Here is a 23828-nt window from a genome sequence, read left to right on the forward strand (position 1 = left end):
CCGTGTGTGCATGTCTATATATTTTTTTATATATTTTTATTTAACCTTTATTTAACTAGGCACTAGGATGCATGTATATGTGTGTGTGTGAGGGAACGCTGTGTGTGTAGGGCTTAAAGTGGGCCGTTGTGCAGCTTTTAATGAGATCTCACAGCGTGTTTAAATATTTAACAATGCCTGGTGTAGCCTCTCTGACAGCCGCCAGGGAAGCCAACCGGGGAGGTTTCATTCCATCACCCCGCATCATCCATCCCCCCAAAATATCAAAACTAGACTAGACTACGTCTGGAAATGAGATTGGTATTTATCTATGCACCAACCCTCTACCTGAGAAATGATATGTACACAGAGCTTTAAGTAAAGTGATGAATTATGCATTCAGAAATATCAAATTTGCTTTTTAAATTGAAAGATATCCAAATGTTGATGAATGAAAAGAAGTTCACAGAAGATGTCCCTAAAAACTATCTACAGTGTCATAAAGAGTCTGTATTGTAAAGTCCACTGAATATTCCCCTAAAAAGGACAGTTCACTGAATATCACACTAAAATGACTATCTACAGTGTTAGTACAATGTCATAAAGAGTCCGTATTGTAAGAATATTCCCATAAAACAGAGATGGCGCCGGAGGAGTTGGCTACCGTTTTACGGGCTCCTAAACAATTGTGCTATTGTGTGTGTTTTTTCACATTATTTGTAACTTATTTTGTACATGACGTTTCGGCCACGGTCTCTTATGACCGAAAAGAGCTTCTGGATATCAGGACAGCGATTACTCACCTCATACTGGACAAAGATTTTTTCTATAACGAGTCGGACGAGAAGGATTTACTTCAGACACCCGACAAGGCCCAAATCCCTGTCGTTCGCATGAAGAAGTGACGGATATATCGGGGACATAGGTCAGGGTGCCATGTAAGGATCTGACGGCGACTACGTAATCCACCTTTACCATCAGTCCTACTAGCCAACAGGCAGTCATTGGATAATAAAATGGATGAGCTCCGATCAAGACTATCCTACCAACGGGACAATAAAAACTGTAATATCTTATGTTTCACTGAGTCGAGCTGAACGACGACATGGATAACATACAGCTGGCTGGGTTTTCAGTGCATCGGCAAGATAGAACAGCTGCCTCAGTCACTGGCTTCATCAATATGTTCATCGATGACGTCGTCCCCACAGTGACCGTACGTACATACCCCAACTAGAAGCCATGGATTACAGTTAACATCCTCACTGAGGTAAAGGGTAGAGCTGCCGCTTTCAATGAGTATGGGAAAAGGAGGACCGAGCAAGCCCTCATTCTCATCGACGGGGCTCTAGTGGAGCAGGTTGAGAGCTTCAAGTTCCTTGGTGTCCACATCATCAATGAACTATCATGGTCCAAACACACCAAGACAGTCGTGAAGAGGGCACGACAAAGCCTATTCCCCCTTAGGAGACTGTAAAGATTTGGCATGGGCCCTCAGATCCTCAAAACGTTCTATAGCTGCACCATCGAGAACGTCCTGACTGGTTGCATCACTGCATTGTATGGCAACTGCTCGGCCTCCAACCTCAAGGCACTACAGAAGGTAGTGCGTACGGCCCAGTACATCACCGGGGCCAAGCTTCCTGCCATCCAGGACCTCTATACCAAGCGGTGTCAGAGGAAGGCCCCAAAAATTGCCAAAGACTCCAACCACCCTAGTCATAGACTGTTCTCTCTGCCACCGCAAGGCAAGCAGTACCGGAGCGCCAAGTCTAGGTCCAAAAGGCTTCTTAACAGCTTCTACCCCCAAGCCATAAGACTCCTGAACAGCTAATCAAATGGCTACCCCCCCCCCCCCCACACACACACACACACACACACACACACACACACACACACATTTTTACACTGCTGCTACTCTTTGTTTATTGCTCTTCAATTATTTGTTATTTTTCTATTTTCTTCTTTTCTATTTTATTTTAAAAAAAATTTACTTCTGTTTATTTTAGTAAATACTTTCTTAATTAACACTTATTTTTCTTAAAACTGTATTGTTGGTTAAGGGCTTGTAAGTAAGCATTTCACTGTACCTGTTGTATTCGGCGCATGTGACAAATACAATTTGATTTGATTTGAAAAGGACAGTTCACTGAATATTACCCTTAATATTGACTATCTACAGTGTTAGTACAATGTCATAAAGAGTCTATGAATGTAAAGTATGACCAGAATCTAGAAAATCAAGATAATTCTGTCATTTACAGTACAATATCAAGACACACTTATTTTAATCCTTCTATCTCCTGTATACATCAATGTCAAAACACTGTCCCTTGATCAAATTAAACCCGTTCCTCACTGTTGTCTTCTCCAGATGGAAAACTGAAGTTTCTCCCCCACTAATCCTCCACCGAGATGATGATGGTGCTGGGCCAGTGGCGGCTGCTGCCACCCTCCCACTGTGTCTAGAGGGCAGAGCGAAGGAGGAAGGGGGAGGCAGGGCCTACCGGCCAGCTGGAGGATTCTGAGGAGGGCTGAAGGATTGTGCAGCCACTGAAGGGCCATGATGGGGCCCAAGGAATACCCCCCCCCCCCCCCCCCCCCTTTGTCCCAGCCTCCCCTTACCCAGACAGACAGAACCCATCCCTGCCTGTCTGCATGGGCCAACTCGGCCTTACCACCACCAAACGAGTCAGTCTCCATACTGCTATATCTGGCAGCCAAGCCCAGTGGAAGGGTCCATGCCAGGGCACCAGACTCCCCCCTCTCCCTCCCCTACTACCATCCCCAACCCCATGCCCTCCCACTCCCCTCACATCACGGTCCCCATCCCTCCTCTCCACACCATGCTCATTATTCATGTTCTGAGGGACAGCTTTCATTTGATCTATTACTTAGAATGGGACCAGGGTTGCTTTGCTGCTGCGTCCCGCCTGGATCTTTCATTATTTGATGGAGGTTTTTCTACGGCTGGGTCTCTGTTGTGCTGATGAAATATTGAAGGGAGTAGTGTAGTGGAAAGGGTCCCCATGCTGGACTATACCTGTTCTTCTCAGACAGACCTCTCCTTCCTTTATCCAGAAGGGCACTGGGTTTGACTTTTTTCTTGAACCTTCAGTGTGCTACACTCTTGAAAGTGAGGGTACGGTGTTCCCTGGGGTACAAAATAATCACAATACACAAAGTGCATTCAGAGGTACACGTAATGAACTCACATGGTACTATCTTTTAGGGTACATGTGTGGATAAAGAGAATAATCCTACGTTTTTGTACTCCATATTTTGAATATATACTGTAAGGGAAAGGAAAGGGAAGGTGGATACCTAGTCAGTTGTCCTACTGAATGCATTCAACTGAAATGTGTCTTCCGCATTTAACCCAACCCCTCTGAATCAGAGAGGTGCGGGTGGCTTTCCTTAATCGACATCCACGTCTGTAGGTACAATCATCACACTCTCACTCTCAAAAAAAGGGGTACAATGTGAAGGTATATTTCTGTTTCCCAGGGTCCAAATGTATTTTGTGTACCCTCAATACCCTTAATTTCAACAATTATTCATTTTTGTCACCTAAAACGAATGGCTTTATCACTGGGGTGGTACCCTAAAAAGGCAAATTTGTACCATAATTATTATCATTATCATATTTCCCAGTATCCTCTAACAGGCAGATTTTTTGTTGTTGTTGTTTTTAAATGTGTTTTTGCATGTAGACCTACATTGATTGGTTGATTAATCTTATACTACACAAAGATAGAAAACAAGTTTTTCTAAACAAATCCAATTAGTTAGTTCGATTTTTTTGCACACATTATGGAAATGGTTGTTCCAGTTTAAATGGCTTAGGTAGTCTCCACACAATGTTTCTAACCCTGACAGTCATTATGAATACAGGTTGCGGTTGATCAAAAATTCCAACTGTTGGACATCCTAACTCTGGCTGTATTCCAATAGGAATTACAAATCACTTAGCAAGCCAGCATAATGTGACTTGCAGTTAGGGTTTTTTTTATTTTTTATTTCACCTTTATTTAACCAGGTAGGCCAGTTGAGAACAAGTTCTCATTTACAACTGCGACCTGGCCAAGATAAAGCAAAGCAGTGCGACAAAAACAACAACACAGAGTTACACATAAACAAACGTACAGTCAATAACACAATAGAAACATCTGTATACAGTGTGTGCAAATTAAGTAAGGGGGTAAGGCAATAAATAGGCCATAGTGGCGAAGTAATTACAATTTAGCAATTAACACTGGAGTGATAGATGTACAGATGAGGATGTGCAAGTAGAAATACTGGTGTGCAAAAGAGCAGAAAAACAAACATGGGATGAGGTAGGTAGTTGGTTGGATGGGCTATTTACAGATGGGCTATGTACAGCTGCTGCGATCGGAAAGCTGCTCTGATGCTTGAAGTTAGACAGGGTGGCTTATATGAAGTCTCCAACTTCAGTGATTTTTGCAATTCGTTCCAGTCATTGGCAGCAGAGAACTAGTTAGGGTTGTTAGGGTTGTTTTGCAAAATCCTAGTTGGGAAATTCCTGGAAACGGGAGGAGTAAGCAGTGTTGTACCAGTTTAAGTGGTCCATGGTACATGTTTGCCACTTACAAGGAACAAATGGCTTTGTTACTGTGGTGGTACTATATAAAAGCAAAAATGATGCTTTTGTACCTGTGGAGAAAGGTACTATCTGAGGTATGAACTGGGATACAATTATGTACCTATCACTAAAAGTAAAAAGAAGGACCTTACAGGGTACCACGCTAATGACAAGCGGTTGAACCCCTTTTGGAACAAAACTAAACCTATATTTCTGAAAGTGTACGTTTATGGACTGAAATGTTCCCTTGAATTTGGTTATTAACTTTTTTCGAAAACAAAAGTTGGATCTTTGTGTGATAGCGTCATCTTGTTTGGATGTAACGTACAATGTTTAGGACTTCATTAAGCCTCGGGGTAGAACATTCAGTAACATCACTCTTGAGCGTTCTGCAGCCAAGAGTGACAAGAAATTAACCAACATCTAAGAAATATGTTAGACATCATGCTACTACCACATAACTATACAGTTCTGCATTGAGCCTATGACACGTGATGCCAAAGTAGATTGGCCTGTGGCATTACTGGCTCCAGTCAATCTGCTTTCCCACTACAGAACTTTAGTGTACTCTTGAGACAGAAGCTGTGTTACTCAGTTGTACATTTTAGATTTAAAAGGAATATCCATAAACATGAGCAGAGCTTTTTCTCTGAGTAACTGCTTAAATTCAATACATTTTTAGTCAGACTTACAGTAAACAATTGGAAACTGCCCCGGACTAACGCCCTAGTAACATATAAAATGTCTGGAGGCTGATACATCTCAGTACCTCAGGTTTTAACCCAAAATGCAATGCAATTTTCACTCCTTGTAACACCAATTGTGTTGGACTATACTGCACAGACTTGCCTTACCTGAATAATTTCAACAAACATTATATCATTCCCAGGAATATATGTCACAAAATAATTCTGGATGTTACTATTCAAAATGATAGCATCTCTCCAGCCATTGAAAACACCGAACGCAGTAATTGGAAGAAGAGGTTGCCTCTGCTGATGCATCACTGCAAAAGAGAGAGAGGTCACTCTGTCTTCTCCGGCCCACAGTCTTGTCAAGATCATATTAACTAAAACCTCTAATTATTCTTCCCATCACTGGCCAAATACAGCTTCCTACAATATAAATGAGCTACTGTATATGTTTAAGTGCGGGTGTGTGTGTGTGTGCATTGGTGATAGAGGGGTTGGGAGAGATACAGAGAGCGAAGAGGGAGAGAGAGAGAGAGAGAGGGTTTGTGTGCGTATGTTTTGTGCACATGTGTGTGCACATGGGTGTATGTGCATGAGTGCACAGTTTGCATTTTCATAAGCACATCATGTGCGCCGCTTTCACTGCCTCATACGCAGTTATTTTCAGTGGCACAATACATGGCATCTGTCACAGAGGTGAGGTGTGCTTTTCAAATGCACATCTCACTCACTTACACTGTAGTTGAAAGCATCAGAGTACCTGTGCATAAAGAAAACCCTCCTGACATCGCACTGTATAATATTCCTTATATAAGACACTCGGACAAGAACAGTTCAGAGCCAGACTTCTGGTATATTTAACATGTTTCCTTTAATTTGAAATAGTACTCAAACAATTGAGCAGTGTTATTGTAATGTGAAATGTATCATATTGCTCTGTGTGTGCGTTTGAATCCCTGGGTCCATATAGCTACTTCAAAAGGAAAATGTAGAGTTAGCTGCTGGCCCATACGTTTCAATGAAATAGAAGTGACTGATGAATATACAAACCCTGCCTTTCATTTCCTGAATCTCAGGCCTAATAAAAAATGGTTGTCACCGCGGGCTGTCTGGCTGCATATCCCTAAGTATCACTACTGACAGAACACAATGGCATTCATAATAACGTTTCTCCTCATCTCACTGATGGCAGTCATACAGAATAGGACATGTTGTGACATGCACTGGTCGGGGTCTTGGCTCTATCTGTGTGTGTGTGTGTGTGTGTGTGTGTGTGTGTGTGTGTGTGTGTGTGTGTGTGTGTGTGTGTGTGTGTGTGTGTGTGTGTGAAGGAGAGAGACTGTGTGCTACTGTGTGCATGCATGATTGTGTGTGTGAGTGTGTAGTACTGGCCCTTTGCCATATGAGGCTTATCCACAGTCCAGACCCTCCACTACACCCTGCCCTCTTCTCACTCGCCCTGCCTCTGTCAAATCAATGGCACTCTACTACCACCTAGTGGACCACAACAGAATATCAGCCATCTGGGGAAAGACTGGGAGAGGAGGAGAGGAGCTGTTTACAAGTGGCATTTTTCCCTAATTAAAAGTAGCACTTGTTGGAGCACTTGGTCTGGAGAAGGACTGGCATCCACAGTGATGCAGGCAGGGCCCTCAACCCGCTGGTAAGCCTCCTCCACTCTGCAGACAAAGAGAATAAGTAATTACGTTCCACAAATTAACAAAGCACTTAAAATCTGGGTCAGCAGTACTTTTGAGATGGTATACCAAATTAATTGCTTTTCCTGATCACATGAACTAACCAGGAAAAAGCTAAGGGCAATAAGGATGAGTAAAGCTATAAAATAATGATCACAATGGTTTTCGATAGTTGTATGTCAAGTTTAGACTGCAAATTGCTATGCCTTTGCCTGGTCCATCCATATACCGTAATATATTTCACACAATAAGTACGAAAACATATGGCCATAGTGGACATTGAGCAATAGTAAGAACAATGGTCTAGAAGATTAAAAAACAACAACTGACAGCACACAATCATCATGCCAGAGGTTTGGACAGGTGATGGACTGAGAGCCAGAGTCCAGACTGTCAACAGTGATCAACAGCCGTCTTCCCCGAGGATAATGACTGCTGGTTGAATATCTGGTGAGCCCATGTGAAAAGCATTCATCCCAAATGGCACCCTATTCCCTACATGGTGCACTACTTTTGACCAGAGCCCAATGGGCCCAGGTCAAAGGCCGTGCACTATGTAGGGAATTGGGTGCCATTTGGGACAAAGCCCAGGATGTCAGCGGGCAGAATGAAGGAAAGTTGGCATCGACCAGTCTGACTACTAGCAGTGCGTAATGGAGCACACCAACTCAGCAACTAATCACTTGTTCTTTCCTCATCAGATGGTTCCCCTCGGGATGGTAATTGATTGTTAAGTGTTTGATGGGTCAGACTAAGACGGAGTAGGACCTGATGTCCTCACTCAATTAGGTACAGTAGTGTGTGTGTGTGTGTGTGTGTGTGTGTGTGTATAGGGTGTGGACATGTTTAACTAAACTTGTGGGGACCAGAATAGTAAATAAACCAAAATTTGACCAACAGGGGACATTTTGTCGGGCCCCACAAGGAAAAGGTCTAATTCTATGGGGTTTATGGTTAGAATTAGAAGTTAGGTACAGGAAAGTAGGATTTTCAATGGGAATCGATTGTATGTACCCCCAAGGTTGGTTAAACAAGACTGTGTGTGTGTGTGTATGTGTGTGCAGATCACAGTTAGTGATGCTCATCTGACCACTTCAATTCAGCAGTGTGTAAGGTATGTTAATAAACCGCTGTAAAGTGTGTGCGTTCCCCACGTCTTTATACATACACCGAAACAGTAGGTGCTGTCAATATATTGGAGTAGAACATGTAATATGTACTACTATATATCTACTCACTTCAGTAGTGTGAGCTGTATCACATTCTAATACAGTGATAAACTTGAAGTATAGTTTCGTCTGAATTTCAGTCATCTTACTCTTTTGGTCAAAGTAGAGGGGGGATAGATGAAGGGGAGACACTGTAGGAAGGTTGGACACAGAGATCAAACCCCGGCCTCTGCGGTCGACATGTGCGCTTGAGACAGGTGTGCTCCCACTAGACCACAGGCCCTGCACAAGAATTCTTACTTCTGTCTGAACAGGTGGTTGGCCTCCAGCTCCTCCTCCTCCATGGTCTTGTCCTGACCTCTGACCTGTAGTCTCCTCATCCTCTCCTGTGAGCTGAGGCTGAGCATCAGCACCAGGCTGGGCCTCAGGAGGTCCCCTGGCCAGCCATACACCTCACTGCCAGCCTGGGGCAGGTTACCCAGCTTACCACCCACCGCCGTGGCAATGGCGTAGGCTGCTGTGCTGTGCCAGTACCTGGGAGGAATGGAGAGTATAGGGAGATAGTGGGATGTTGTGAGCCTCAAAGATCCGGAGACTATGTCTGGTATACTGGTGTTGTTTGGTGGTTCATTCACAGCTATGTTGAAAATTGGAACCTTTCCTGTGCTTTTCCACTTTTATGACATTGAAGTGGCATAGTCTACTAAGGGAATGTGTTTGAGTTACACATACAATTTGCACCATACAATGGCCGTGTCCGAATACCCGTACTTGCGTTCTAAACAGTAGGCTGATTGGGTATGTGAAAATAGAACGTTTTATAGTATAGGGATATTTATTGTGGACCTAAGCTTGTCGCCCGCCTTCCCGTCTTTGGGACAACGACTCCCATTGTTAGGGCGGAGTCGTACATCACGTCATTATATACAGATCTCTGGTGTAAGCATACTGTAAACGCTTTCATTCGTAGGCTAGGTTGCAGCCCCCTCATGATTGGTATAGGGAAAAGTTGAGTATCATGTAGCAGCCTAAACTTATGGATGTTACATTGAGCTGGGTGAATGGAATATGAATGACAGTCATCCAATATGCTGTAATCCTCCCTCATCTTAAACGGCACCGACAGCCACTGATGGTTAGTACACGGTATGTAGTTTTAGTAAGAAGTAGGAAAATCAGATTTCAGACAAAGCCATACATTCAGAAGGGATGACATATCCCAACTCATCAAACTTGCTACAACACCAAAGCTATTTCATCCTGCCCTTACCTGTCTACAATGACAGGTGCTTGTCTGGCCTCCTGGCCTATCTGTCCTGCTGTCAGGTAATTCCCAAGGGCGTAGAAGGCCCTACGGATGAGGGGGGGCTCAGTGTCGAAGCGGGCCCTCCATGGGGACAGACACTGCGGAGGGGATTTCAGGAGAGTGGCCCCCAGTGCCTCCGTCAGAGACTCAGTCAGAGTGCTTTTACCTGAGCAGTAGTGGGAATAGAGAGAAATTAGAGAAGGAAAAAAATAGAAAAATTTGAAAGCATTGTAACTGACTGAAAGAGCATTCAGTTTTGTATGACCTGAGTTTTTCCTGACCATGTGACATGATCAGAAAGGAAAACTCCTGGCCGTATACAATCGGCTACATTGAATTGGCAAGGACAATAGTGAAGTAGTGATGGTGTTAACCTGTAGCATCCAATCCCTCTATGACAATAACAGGAAAGGCTGTTTTCTCCTTAGACTCGGGTCGCTGGTCCACAAGCTCCAGCACTGCCTTGGACTCAGGGATGATGTCAACACACTACAGATGAGGAGCAAAGTAGATAGAGATGAGATAAAGTTGTAGTTGGCCTGTTTGAATATCATGTTATTCCTTTGTCCACCACTGGAGTGTGACATTGCTTGGTTTTTATTTTGTCTCTGACTGCACACGGTATATTAGGCTTATATAGATTACTACAGTATGAGTCATAATACCCATACTCAAACACGGAAATGGTTCCAAATGTTTTTCCACCATTCATTTTATCCATTGTGGATTTTAGAAACACTTCAAATAAGCTCTGTGTTTCGTGTAGGCTTACCCTGGCGTGACATTTTGATAACCGTGTAAATCCCCCTCGGACAAGGTGACATTTTTACCCCCCTTTTTCGTGATTATGATCTTGTCTCATCGCTAGAACTCCACAACGGGCTCGTGAGAGGAGAGGGTCGAGTCATGCCTCCTCCGAAACATGACCCACCAAGCCGCGCTTCTTAAAACCCGCTCGCTTAACCTGGAAGCCAGCCTCACCAATGTGTCGGAGGATACACTGTTAAACTAACAACCGATGTCAGCCTGCAGGCTCCCGGCCCGCCACAAGAAGTTGCTAGAGCTCGATGAGCCAGGTAAAGCCCCCCTGGCCAAACTCTTCCCTAACCCGGACGGTGCTGGGCCAATTGTGAGCCGCCCAATGGGACTCCCAGTGACGGCTGGTTGTGACACTGCCTTGGTTCGATCCCAGGCTGTAGTGACGCGGCAGTACTGCGGTGCAGTGCCTTAGACCGCTGCGCCACTCTGGAGGCCTCAGACATGGTGACTTTTATCAATTTATTCGCCTGTATTTACCACACAATAATGAAATGCTAATTAGCTGCTAATGTGGCTATCATACAGAACTACAAATGCATAGCTCAAGCTTCACATCACTCACCAGGGCCATGATGATCTGGACGAGACTGCCGAATCGAGGCAAAGGTAAGAATCTCTGGATTAACACGCGCGCACTTAAAAAAATATGTTTTACCTTTATTTAACTAGGCAATTACTAAATGTAGAATTTAATAAATGAATAACCAGAGAGAAAACATTGCTGACTGCAATGCAGCACCACTGCAGAGAAAAGAGACCACTCTAGGCGGGCCACGAAATAAATAAATGCTGAAACTAATGTTGGACAATCAAATTCGAGATGTAAATAAACTAAATTAGTTAAGCCTGGGTCAAATGACACAGGGCTTATTTTACACTGCTCCAGTGAAACGAGGCCCGCCATGCATTTATGAAAGCACTTGTTTCCAAACGCTCAAATGATCTCAGTCTTTTTACAGTTCTACAGGAATATTAAACTATACGTTGAATAAAAGTGTTCTTTTTATTGTAATTGTAACAATTGCGGGATCGTACCATGTGTGATAACAGGTGGCATATTATTGGTAAGGAACTCGGTTTCCTACTATAGGCAGCTGGCTGCATAGTGATTGCAACATTGTAACGCTCCACTGCAGATAAAGTAAAATCCCCTTCTTCCCGGCAAGGGACCTCCTATATGTGCATGCGCGCACCAACATTTTCTATGAGCCTAATCATAGAATTACATAGATAATTGGAGCCTATATCTTTCTATTAAAAAAAAACAAGTGGTAGGCCTACCTTTTTAACAGACACAGTTATGATATTCATAGATGTCGGTATAGCCAAATCCTCCAATACTGTCACATGCAATCCTTAAAAACCAGGGATCGAATTGAGTGAGGGTATCCCATACCCTTTGTTAAAGAAAAGAGCAAAAAGGATATCTATTGTTTGCTTTATATTTTGAAATAAATACATAAAAAGTATCCAGATTATATAAAGCGCTCCATAACAATGCTTAACTCGATGATGCCTTATGGTAGAGACAAGTTTTAAAATGCCCTTGAAGTACGTGACTCCGATGCAAAAAGGGATATATTGATTATTCTCTATAACATTCTGAGGCTGAGCTGCAGCCTATAATATTTGAGGAGAAAAAAAAAAAATACTTTGCTATTCTGTCCCTAATTAATTGAGCTTTTCACTTTCTGAAAAGAGAAGATGTTTGTTTAAACCCAGGAAGCTTTTAGGGAAGCACTTCTGTTGTTGGATTATGCAATAGACAAGTAGCCAGCAGTTGAAGCTTAAATTTTTCTGCATCGATAGAGCCTCTGTCTGGGTGGAAAGGTAACTTTTGAAAGTGCCATGCTTAGATTCATAAGGATGTCTAAGAATTCATTATTTGAAAAGAGCATTGCAAACAAGACACTCTGGTTTGACATTGTAAAAATATGATAAGAATGCCTATTTCTCTGTCCATTCTTCCCCATTCATCCCTATTTTCACTATCCAACTTTCTTTAAAGACTTTTTCAGCAAAACATTTTCTCTTGATTGCAAGCTGTTTTTCCCCAATCAACACACAAAGACATATAAAAAATGAATTTAATAGAGTTATTGGTGATTTTATCAATGTAATCTATATTAGGCTATGTTATTGACATTTAACTGATTATATAGCCTATTAACCAGATGTCTTAAAAATGTGTTTAAATTTGCAGCATAAGCCTATGAATTGGACTGCTATTATGTTCTGTTCCTGAGACTTTTAGCTGAGAATAAAGTTGGGCTGGGATAAGAAGGGGGCTGCAGTTTTTTGTCTCGTCTAGTGCGGCAGAACGTCCAGTGCCGGCCCTGTCTGGGCTGTTTGTAAATTCAGAGTGTTGTCAGATTGTCAGTTCATAACTTCAGAGCATTTCGCTCTTGGAGCCTTCAGAGCACACATTGGACTCTGGTCGAGGAGTAGGGTTGATCCGAGCATTCTGACCTCACAACAGCAGTCAAGCACCAAAGCTAACTGGCTAAAGTTGGCTAGCTTGTTAGTTACCTCCAGACACAAATGAGAGAAAACCTCACTCTGACTATTTTACTCAAACTAGCAGAGCTAGTTAAGACTGTTTTCATAGTAGCGTGTTAGTGACTGTAACTGTGCTGCTAGTGTAACTAGTTATGCACCGACATTAAACTTTTGGCCGATACTGATATCCGATATTTTCCTTGCAAAAAAAACCGATACCGATAACCAATATTAAAACATTTTGCATTCTAGTACAGTTAAATAGTTAACACGCACACATGGACGCAGCTGTCTAAGGCACTGCATCTCAGTGCAAGAGGCGTCACTACAGTCCCTGGTTTGAATCCAGGCTGTATCACATCCGGCAGTAATTGGGAGTCCCATAGGGCGGCGCACAATTGGCCCAGCATCGTCCGGGCCGTCATTGTAAATAAGAATTTGTTCTTAACTGACTTGCTTAGTTAAATAAAGGTTACACACACACACACACACACACACACACACACACACAAACACACACACACACACACACACACACACACACCACACTGACCAAAAAGTTATTTTGTTAGCATTTACGTATGTCCCCATTACCAGTAAAACATAATCAAAACCCATTTCTTTGACTTACTTCCTGTGCTGTTTCATTGTTCATTTGTTCAGTCGTTTCCTTCTCAAAGAGGATTTCTATGGAACGCAGTTTGGGTCTTTGCGTGTTAAAAAAGATACACATGAAATAACACTATTTGACGTGTCAAATAACACAACATAATCTGTTTCAGTAGCTATAGCTAGCTAACTATATAGCTAGGTGTCATCTGTCACGACTTCCGCCGGAGTCAGTCCCTCTCCTTGTTCGAGCGGCGTTCGGCGATTGACATCACTGGCCTTCTAGCCATCACCAATCCACTTTTCATTTTCCATTTGTTTTGTCTTTGGTTTTTACACACCTGGTTTGTGTGCGTGTTTGTTCTATGTTGATGGCTGTATCTGACAGCTGGTATTTTGTTGCCGGGTTTTGTATTTACGCCCGTTTATTCGTGGTACCGGTATATTTCACGCACCGTTGTATTGTTTCTATACTGGTGTTTTTCCGTGTATTAAATACCTTGTCCACGCTTCTCAACTCTCCTGTGCCTGACTCCTTTTCACCAGTTACCCAAAGCCTTGACATCATCATCTAAAATAACCCTAATTTATGAGACAGTTCTTACAATGAGGGAAAAAAGTATTTGATCCCCTGCTGATTTTATATGTTTGCCCACTGACAAAGAAATGATCAGTCTATAATTTTAATGGTAGGTTTATTTGAACAGTGAGAGACAGAATTACAACAACAAAAATCCAGAAAAACGCATGTCAAAAATGTTATAAATTGATTTGCATTTTAACGAGGGAAATAAGTATTTGACCCCCTCTCAACCAGAAAGATTTCTGGCTCCCAGGTGTCTTTTATTCAGGTAACAAGCTGAGATTAGGAGCACACTCTTAAAGGGAGTGCTCCTAATCTCAGTTTGTTACCTGGATAAAAGACACCTGTCCACAGAAGCAATCAATCAATCAATCAATCAGATTCCAAACTCTCCACCATGGCCAAGACCAAAGAGCTCCCCAAGGATGTCAGGGACAAGATTGTAGACCTACACAAGGCTGGAATGGGCTACAAGACCATCGCCAAGCAGCTTGGTGAGAAGGTGACAACAGTTGGTGCGATTATTCGCAAATGGAAGAAACACAAAAGAACTGTCCATCTCCCTCGGCCTGGGGCTCCATGCAAGATCTCACCTCGTGGAGTTGCAATGATCATAAGAACGGTGAGTAATCAGCCCAGAACTACACGGGAGGATCTTGTCAATGATCTCAAGGCAGCTGGGACTATAGTCACCAAAAAAACAATTGGTAACACACTACGCCGTGAAGGACTGAAATCCTGCAGCGCCCGCAAGGTCCCCCTGCTCAAGAAAGCACATATACATGCCCGTCTGAAGTTTTCCAATGAACATCTGAATGATTCAGAGAACAACTGGGTGAAAGTGCTGTGGTCAGATGAAACCAAAATGGAGCTCTTTGGCATCAACTCAACTCGCCGTGTTTGGAAGAGGAGGCATGCTGCCTATGACCCCAACAACACCATCCCCACCATCAAACATGGAGGTGGAAACATTATGCTTTGGGGGTGTTTTTCTGCTAAGGGGACAGGACAACTTCACCGCATCAAAGGGACGATGGACGGGGCCATGTACCGTCAAATCTTGAGTGAGAACCTCCTTCCCTCAGCCAGGGCTGGGTATTCCAGCATGACAATGACCCAAAACACACAGCCAAGGCAACAAAGGAGTGGCTCAAGAAGAAGAACATTAAGATCCCAGAGTGGCTTAGCCAGTCTCCAGACCTTAATCCCATAGAAAATCTGTGGAGGGAGCTGAAGGTTCGAGTTGCCAAACGTCAGCCTCGAAACCTTAATGACTTGGAGAAGATCTGCAAAGAGGAGTGGGACAAAATCCCTCCTGAAATGTGTGCAAACCTGGTGGTCAACTACAAGAAACGTCTGACCTCTGTGGTTGCCAACAAGGATTTTGCCAGCAAGTACTAAGTCATGTTTTGCAGAGGGGTCAAATACTTATTTCCCTGATTAAAATGCAAATACATTTTTAAAATTTTTGACATGCGTTTTTCAGGATTTTTTTGTTGTTCTTCTGTCTCTCACTGTTCAAATAAACCTACCATTAAAATTATAGACTGATCATTTCTTTGTCAGTGGGCAAACGTACAAAATCAGCAGGGGATCAAATACTTTTTTCCCTCACTGTATGTGATTGATGGTGGTTGGACCCATCTATGTGAAGCTAGCCACAATAAGGATTAGTCACAATAGTGGACTTTGCAGTTAGCCTTCAAAATAAAAGTGAGGCATAATTCCACTATTTGTATTCATTTGCATCACTGTCGATGACATACTTTTATTTTGAAGACAAACCGCAAATTCCACTATTGTGCCTAATCCTTATTGTGGCTAGCTTCACAACACATAACCCAGTCCGGTCGAGACTCACTAGCCAGATGAAGCTAGCTGGCTGCTCATAACATTAGCTTTGGGAAACAGGGTTAAGTAGCTGGCTAGCTATTTATTTGCATGAACTGAAGTTCAATGGTTATGTGTTGTGAAGCTAGCCACAATAAGGATTAGGCACAATAGTGGAATTTGCGGTTTGCCTTCAAAATAAAAGTATGTCATTGACAGCGATGCAATTGAATACAAATAGTAGAATTATGCCATACTTTTTTTGAAGACTAACCGTTAAGTCCACTATTGTGGCTAATCCTTATTGTGGCTAGCTTCACATAGATGGGTCTGACCACCATCAATCAAATACAAACTGTCTTATAAATTAGGGTTATTTTAGATGATGACACCTAGCTATACAGTTAGCTAGCTAACTATAGCTACTGAAACAGCACTGTAGGTGCGCGAAACAACTTTACCAGCATCATAGCATACGTATCGATGAATCGTTGTGACATGAAATACAAGTGATAGTGTAATCAATGTGTAATAACTATTATGTGACGTGCAGTCATATTCAGGTCCTGATTGGTCAACAAGCTTATTTGACACGTCAAATAGTGTTATCTCCTGGTCATTGTTTTCTTTTTTGACACGCAAAGACCCAAACGGGATTCCTTAGCAAAGACCCAAACGGCGTCCCATAGAAATCCTGGTTGAGAATGAAACGACTGAACAAATGAACAATGAAACAGCACAGCAAGTAAGTGAAAGAAATAGGTTTTGATTATGTTTTACTGGTAATGGGGACATATGTAAATGCCAACAAAATATATTTTTGGTCAGTGTGGTGTGTGTGTGTGTAACCTTTATTTAACTATGCAAGTCAGTTAAGAACACATTTTTATTTGCAATGACGGCCTACCCCGGCCAAACCCGGACGACGCTAGGCCAATTGTGCGCCGCCCTATGGGACTCCCAATCACGGCCGGATGTGATACAGCCTGGATTCGAACCAGGGACTGTAGTGATGCCTCTTGCACTGAGATGCAGTGCCTTAGACCACTGCGTCCATGTGTGTGTGTTAACTATTTAACTGTACTAGAATGCTTAAAAAGCGCTAAAATGTTAAATATCGGTTATTGGTATCTTTTTTTTACAAGGAAAATATCGGATATCAGTATCGGCCAAAAATGTCATATTGGTGCATCACTACCCACAATCCTATGCAAACCAGATGTAACTAATTTCGAGGGTTTTAGGATTACAAACTGGCCAGCTCTATACACACAATGACAACTGCACAAATACACGGCAACATGTGTCAACTGATTTGAAACTTAAAAGTGTCACTATTCAAACCTGTTGCAGAACTTTGTAGGCATCCTCAAAACTGTAGAACACGTCATAGTTTATGATGTTGAGAGTTGAAGGATGATGCTCTGGCTTTTCAGCAGGTACCACGCAGTATTTTTCCAACACCTCCACCCAACCGTCTTCTGTATTGGACCACAGGTGTTGCGACCACTGTCTGTCCTCTCCCCCGCACAAGTAGGAGCATACATAGACTGGGTCATTGCGAAGCAACTCGCCTAATACTCGTTCAGTCGCTGAGGACTTAGATGCGTCTTTTATAAAATATCCTTTGATGACAGAATCTTTGACATTAGGCTGAAATGTGAACATTTCCAAAATCGTACATTCTGGAGGTAACTCTTTTGAAAGTTTGTTTTTCAGTCCTCCATAAAACTTTGCTCTTTCAATTTTGTCATCGCTCTGGACATGGAGCGAGTAGCATGTTTCATCAGCGAGGACATTTCTGAACACTTGTGGCTGCTCGCTATGCTTGCTTGCTAGGGCGAAGTAGATTGGGTCAGAATTCGTATCGAAGTCCACTGCAAAAACATAAGAAGACCACTGGCCAAACCGGGACATCATGCGTCTTGCCATCTTGAATCAAACCACGAACAAAATGCACTTTCAGCTGAATCACAACTCACACCTGATTTGGGAAACTGAGGGGGAAACGAAACTTATGGCGCTTGACAAGCAAACCGAAACTTGAGCCACTTGACACATAATACCAAAAACGAAAGTGGTAAGGTGTGCCTATCATAATATGGCTGTTACCTACTGTCCCATGGCCTCACCTAAATTACACAAATGAGTCAGCTAATTTGCTTAGCGCTATTATTATGAAGGCCTATTCAAAGCGCAGGCTTTTTATTATAAGCACTTACGTATGTAGGCATGTAATAGGACTGCATTTGAATAAATACATTAATTTTATTTTCAAGTTTTTAGAGCGCTGTTTTTAGCCGAGTGCACCACACTCATACAGTAGGTAGCCCACTGAGCAGTCAACGTCTAGTTTTGATTTAGCCTACATTTGGTTGAGTCGTCAACAAAGGTGAATTAAAAATGACAATGACATTGGATTTAGGTTCAAAGCACTTTTCAATTCAATCAGTTATCCACGTTGATTCAACATGATCACATTTAATTGTTTGGTTGAAATGGCGTGGATTTAACCCGTTTTTGTGGGAGGCCTATTCAACTGCCCAGGTGACGTTTTGAAGATCAGTTACATTACAACGCCAGGAGACGCTTCATTTATTGCGGAGTCAAGTTAGCCATGCATCACAAGTTTCAACAGGACAGGACAGCTGAAGACTAGTAATATTGTTCTCTACTAAGTCGTGCACCCAAGTGTCAGTATTGGCAGCAATGGCAGCATGATCAGAGAAAAGTTGATCCAAACGTATGGTATGATGGTTTTCATTTTCATTTCTGTGTTAAAATAAATATGGTAGGCTGACCAACGTTACCTGGTGATTGTCACTATATCATAATGCACCCATAATAAACAAACAATCCACATTATTCTCAGGAAAAACAAGTTAATGTGATTGACACTAGATGTCAGCACCGGGTTAGTTTTTGATATGAGGTCACAAAAAGCAAACTCAGAGAAGTATTTCACACGTTTTATTTGAAAGGCCTCGCAGTTGACTTGGATCATCAAAGTGTTTTTAAGAACGACTTGTTGATATATTCATTTCAATAAATATAAACTATAACATGGATGTCTGGATATTAATACATTTTGAATTCATTGGCGTTTCAAAATAACATTGTTTGAGATGATGTCAGTTTTATCACCAAAACTCTCCTTGGCGAATACCAGGACATTCTGGCCATTTCCTGTGACAGCTTTGACGAGTACACCAACCAGACTATTGGCAGAGCCAAGGGCATGAAGAGGACCCTTGGACATCCTCTACAAGGTCTGTGAGTGGTGCTGGAATTACAAAGTGATAACTTGCTATTTGTATGTTCAGTTAAAAAAATTCTTCATTTTTTTACATGTTCTATTCACCAGCCAAGAGGCTTATTTGCACTTTCATGTAGTATTTGGAATTTAGCACTGAGTGAAATGTGCGGAATTTATGAATACAGTTAATACTATTTGCAGTGTGTTACATCTGTCTCTGTATGTAATTTATCGCAAATAAATAAAAAAGATGACTTTGCATGATACAGAATGATGTTTGTTAATCACAATCAATTTACAGGAAGCACATTTATTCAGTATCTGGATCAGGCTTGTTGCCATACAACCATTCCAATTTTAAGAGGCGACTACTGTAGCTTAAAGTTATATGCTATTGTTCTCCATCCATTTCAGTTTGCTGAAAATGTTGTAGGCCTACTGTAGCCTAAATGTGCAGTAAATGTGTATTGAGGTAACTCAAATCCCCACCCCTGATAAGATTGCTCACTAGAGCACGATGAGGAGGGGTTCTCTTGGGACTGACATAATGTCTCTGTTTACTACAGTATGTTGTAATCTTGTCTTGATCTTTGTCTCATCATATCTGGAGATTCTCAATGGGACAATAGTCAGTCCCCCTTATATTAAGCAGGCCTATAAGCCTTCATCTGTTGCTACTGAAGCTGAATACCTAAATCAAGTAAAGCTTAATTTTCTTTCCTTGTTTTCCTTTCTTAATGTTCTTTCTGTTCTAAACATTAGATATTTCCTTCCTGTAAGAACCAACGCTGATGATGAGAAGCAGGTACGGAGAGTGAACATTTAATCTTGCACAGACATGGAACAGGACAGGAAAAGCGTCAGAGTCGGGGAACAAAACGAGATAAGACAATCAATGCGGAGGGAAGCAGGTGTGAGGGGGATATGAGCTGGGGAACAGACAGATATAGGGGAAGTAATGACAAAGGTGACTGACTCCAGGTGAGTGCAATGAATCGCAGATGCGCGTGACGAGGGAAGCAGGTGTGCGTAATGATGGTGGCAGGAGTGCGTAGTACTGGGCAGCCTGGCGCCCTCGAGTGCTAAGGAGGGAGAGCGGGAGCAGGCGTGACAGTACCCCCCCTCTAGGGGTGCCACCTGGCGTCCCACCTGGACGAGCCTGACGGGCCGGCCGAGGCAGGGCGCTGGACCAGCCGGCTGGGAGCGTAGAAGCCCGACGAACCGGCTGAGGTGTAGGAGCCTGGCGATCCGGTTGAGGTGTGACAGCCTGATGATCCTTATGGGACGTGGGAGCCTGATGAGCCGGCTGAGAAGTGGGAGCCTGATGACCCGGCTGAGGCATAAAACCCTGACGATCCGGCGGAAGCCTGACGTGGGATGGGCGCCTGCCGAGCCAACCGGGGCAAGGAAACCTCTCGAGCCAGCTAAGGCACCGAAAAGCCAACACTCCCCGATGCTTCATTTGGTGGCTTCCGCATTCTGTAAGAACCGACGCTGATGATGAGAAGCAGGTACGGAGAGTGAACATTTAATCTGCGGCGGCCCTCGGATCTGCGGCAGCCCTCTGATCTGACCTACCGAAAAGCTAGCACTCCTCGTTGCTTCAATTAGTGGCTTCCGCATTCTGTAAGAACCGACGCTGATGATGAGAAGCAAGTACGGAGAGTGAACATATAATCTTGCACAGGACAGAAATAGTACCAGAACCGGTCCAGGTGAGTACAATGAATTGCAAAAAAAAAGACAAAAAATAGAAAAATAAATAAAAAAAATAGAAAAAAAAGTAATTTGGCCTACAATTCTGAATATTAATCGCATGACCACAATGAAATTGGACATCAAAATGTAATTTGTATGAAAATGTAATAGGTCTATCAATAGGAAATGTACTCAGAAATTGCATTATAAAATTAGTTAATTTCCGACCAGGCCGATGAGTGAACATTTGATAGTGAAATGTGCTCAGTTGGGTAATCCTCTCCATAATGCGCCATCGACACTGAAAGCAAAATGCCAGTGATGCCTTTCGTCATTTAGATAAAGTTAAACACAGTAGCTATTGATAAACTGGGTAGTTTGGGTACTGGATGCTGGTTGGCTGAAAGTTGTGGTATATCAGACAATATACCACGTATATGATGCAACATTACTTGTTTACTGTTTCAATTGCATTGATAACCAGTTTTTTTAAGTGATAATGCCCGCGAAGCCGGTGTTTGGAGAATATATTGGCACGGGTGTTGTTAGGCCCGAGAGAAATTTGAGGGCTGGCAAACCGTGCCAATATATCCTCCAAACATCGGCTTCGAGGGCGTTATCACTTTTATACAATGGGTTACCAACATATTTAAATGATGGTTGACATTATTTTCCATAAAAAATATTATTTTGTTGAATTTATTCATACTTTCATGAGATATAGACCCAACACAAATCTAAGGGTGCTACCCAAACCGGCTGGTCGTTCGTTCTATCAGTTTGGTTGCCAGAGACGCGACTGTCACGTTCGTTGGAATGATAGGACCAAAGCGCAGCGTGAGTAGCGTTCCACATAATTTTTTAATAGTGAAACTTAAGCAAAGACAAAACAAATAAAGAATAAACGAACCGTGACGACAATGCAGTGCTAATAGGCAACTAAACATAAATAATATCCCATAACCCACAAGTGGAAAACAAGCCACTTAAGTATGATCCCCAATTAGAGACAACGATTACCAGCTGCCTCTAATTGGGAATCATACACAATCACAACATAGAAAAACAAACCTAGAACCCCACATAGAAATAATAAACTAGACTAGCCCCCCAGTCACACCCTGACCTACTCTATCATAGAAAATAAAAGCTTTCTATGGTCAGGACGTGACAGCGACGGAGTCGTTCAATCTTTTTGTACAGTATCAGCTTTTCATTTTAAATGTTCCATTGCCCATACTGGCTGGCAACGTTCTTATCCCTTGCTTGCTAACTAGCCAACTATGGCTAACATACAGTTACATCAAACAGTGCAGCCAGAATAACAGCAAATTAGCTGCATTTGCGTTTGTTTAAGCTGTTTTCTATTGACATTTCTTTGTTTATATCCATAAAAATTATGCCAGCTGATTCATGATTTCGACTGGCTGAAAAAAGTTGTCTGCCTGTGTATTGTCCCGACACATTCATTACTATGGGACAGCTGGAGATCGAATTTCCATATTGAAACAATGTTGCAAATATCGGAGAGACAGGCAGCAAGGTTTATACATATCTGCGCTGTTGAAAACCAAATGCAAGTAAAAAAGAAATGGGAAATAATGTCTAGATGCTTTTTATAGTGGAGATCAAGTTCATACATTTCCATGGCTGGGCTGATGAGGCATTGGATTGCACAGTTAGATGGAACAGAGTAAATAGGCATTTCAATGTTATAGTTTGTGGAATAGAGACCGGCTGGAATGCAGTTTTAACCAATCAGCATCCAGGATTAGACCCAACAATTATATTAAATAGCAATAAGGCACCTCTGGGGTTTGTTGTATATAGCCAATATACCACTGCTAAGGGCTGTATCCAGGCACTTCATGTTTCGTTGTGCATAAGGACAGCCCTTGGCCTTGGTATATTGGCGATATACCACAACTCCTTGGGCCTTATTGCTTAAATATAATCAAATTAAGTTAGACCTGTACACTTGGTGTGTCCAAGTGTATACGTTTTTCACATTCCCCTTGTCCCTTTTTTTGGTGGGTACCAAAATGTGCAATTCGCATGATCTGCGAAAGGCAGCAATACGCAACACAGTGTCTAGTCTGCCGGAAAGACACATGAAGAAGTAGAAGAGTAAGTCAAGAGACTGCGTTTCAAAGTCATAAAAGACACACCCTCGTCCACTTACGCTTGCCGTATGCTTTTGGGGGAATCCCCGCGGCCATATTTGTCGTCGGTCCAAATGAATAGCCAAGCAACGTAAGCCCCTCAGCCCTCGTTTTTAATGGAGTTTGCGAGTGTACAATTATGTTCACTTCGGGGCCTGAAACCCCCCATAATTCATTTAGCAATGATTGTACATACGCCAAGAAAAGTCTGGCGAAATGTAAAACCTCAACGTAAATATGGATAAGTTAACATACAAGTGTAAGTAAAAACAAATGTAAAAAGGTTAGAAATTGTGCTACTAATGCAAATGACGGCACAAACACGTCTCGTAAAAGTAATGATGTTTTTCTTTGGTCAACAATGAGCTTTTTGGTCAGAATTTAAATAAGCTAAGTGATAGGCATAAGGTTAGCAGTGTGGTTAAATGTAGGTTTAAAATCACAAAATAGCACGCCTGATTTGGGAAACTGACGAGAAAACGAAACTCATGGCGCGCATGACAAGCAAACTGAAACTTGAGCCATAATACCAAAAACGAAAGTGATGCAATGTGCACCTGACTGTCTGAGATAAGGCCTGCGTTTCAATCTCATAAAAGACACACCCTCGTCCTCTTACCCTCGCCTTATGCCCTTGGCGGAATCCCCGTCACCATCTTGGACGTCGGTCCAAACGATTAGCCAAACAAGGGAAGTTCGCAATGTATGCCCCTCAGCCCTCATTTTTTTATTGAGTTTGCGAGTATACAATTATGTTCACGTTGGGCCTGAAACATCCCATAATTCAATTCCTGATGATTGTACATCGCTAAGAAAAGTCAGCCGAAACATAAAACCTCAACATCAATATGGATAAACATACAAGTGTAAGTAAAAATAACGAACGTAAAAAGGTTAGAAATTGTGCTACTAATGCAATGATGGCA

At 42.4% G+C, this 23828-nt stretch overlaps 1 protein-coding gene across 1 annotated transcript; it reads right to left on the reverse strand.

Moving 5' to 3' along the window:
• Positions 1-6120: 6120 nt before the first annotated feature.
• On the reverse strand, positions 6121-17805 carry cmpk2 (cytidine monophosphate (UMP-CMP) kinase 2, mitochondrial). Its single transcript, NM_001123619.1, is given in 5 exon segments — positions 6121-6953; positions 8441-8674; positions 9411-9612; positions 9821-9935; positions 17131-17805. Coding segments are annotated over 5 exon segments (1260 nt in total). The 5' UTR covers positions 17719-17805; the 3' UTR covers positions 6121-6832.
• Between the last annotated feature and the right edge of the window lie 6023 nt (positions 17806-23828).

This window comes from Salmo salar, chromosome 09 (genome assembly GCF_965601325.2).
Source record: "Salmo salar chromosome 09, fSalSal1, whole genome shotgun sequence".
Classification (NCBI taxonomy): domain Eukaryota; kingdom Metazoa; phylum Chordata; class Actinopteri; order Salmoniformes; family Salmonidae; genus Salmo; species Salmo salar.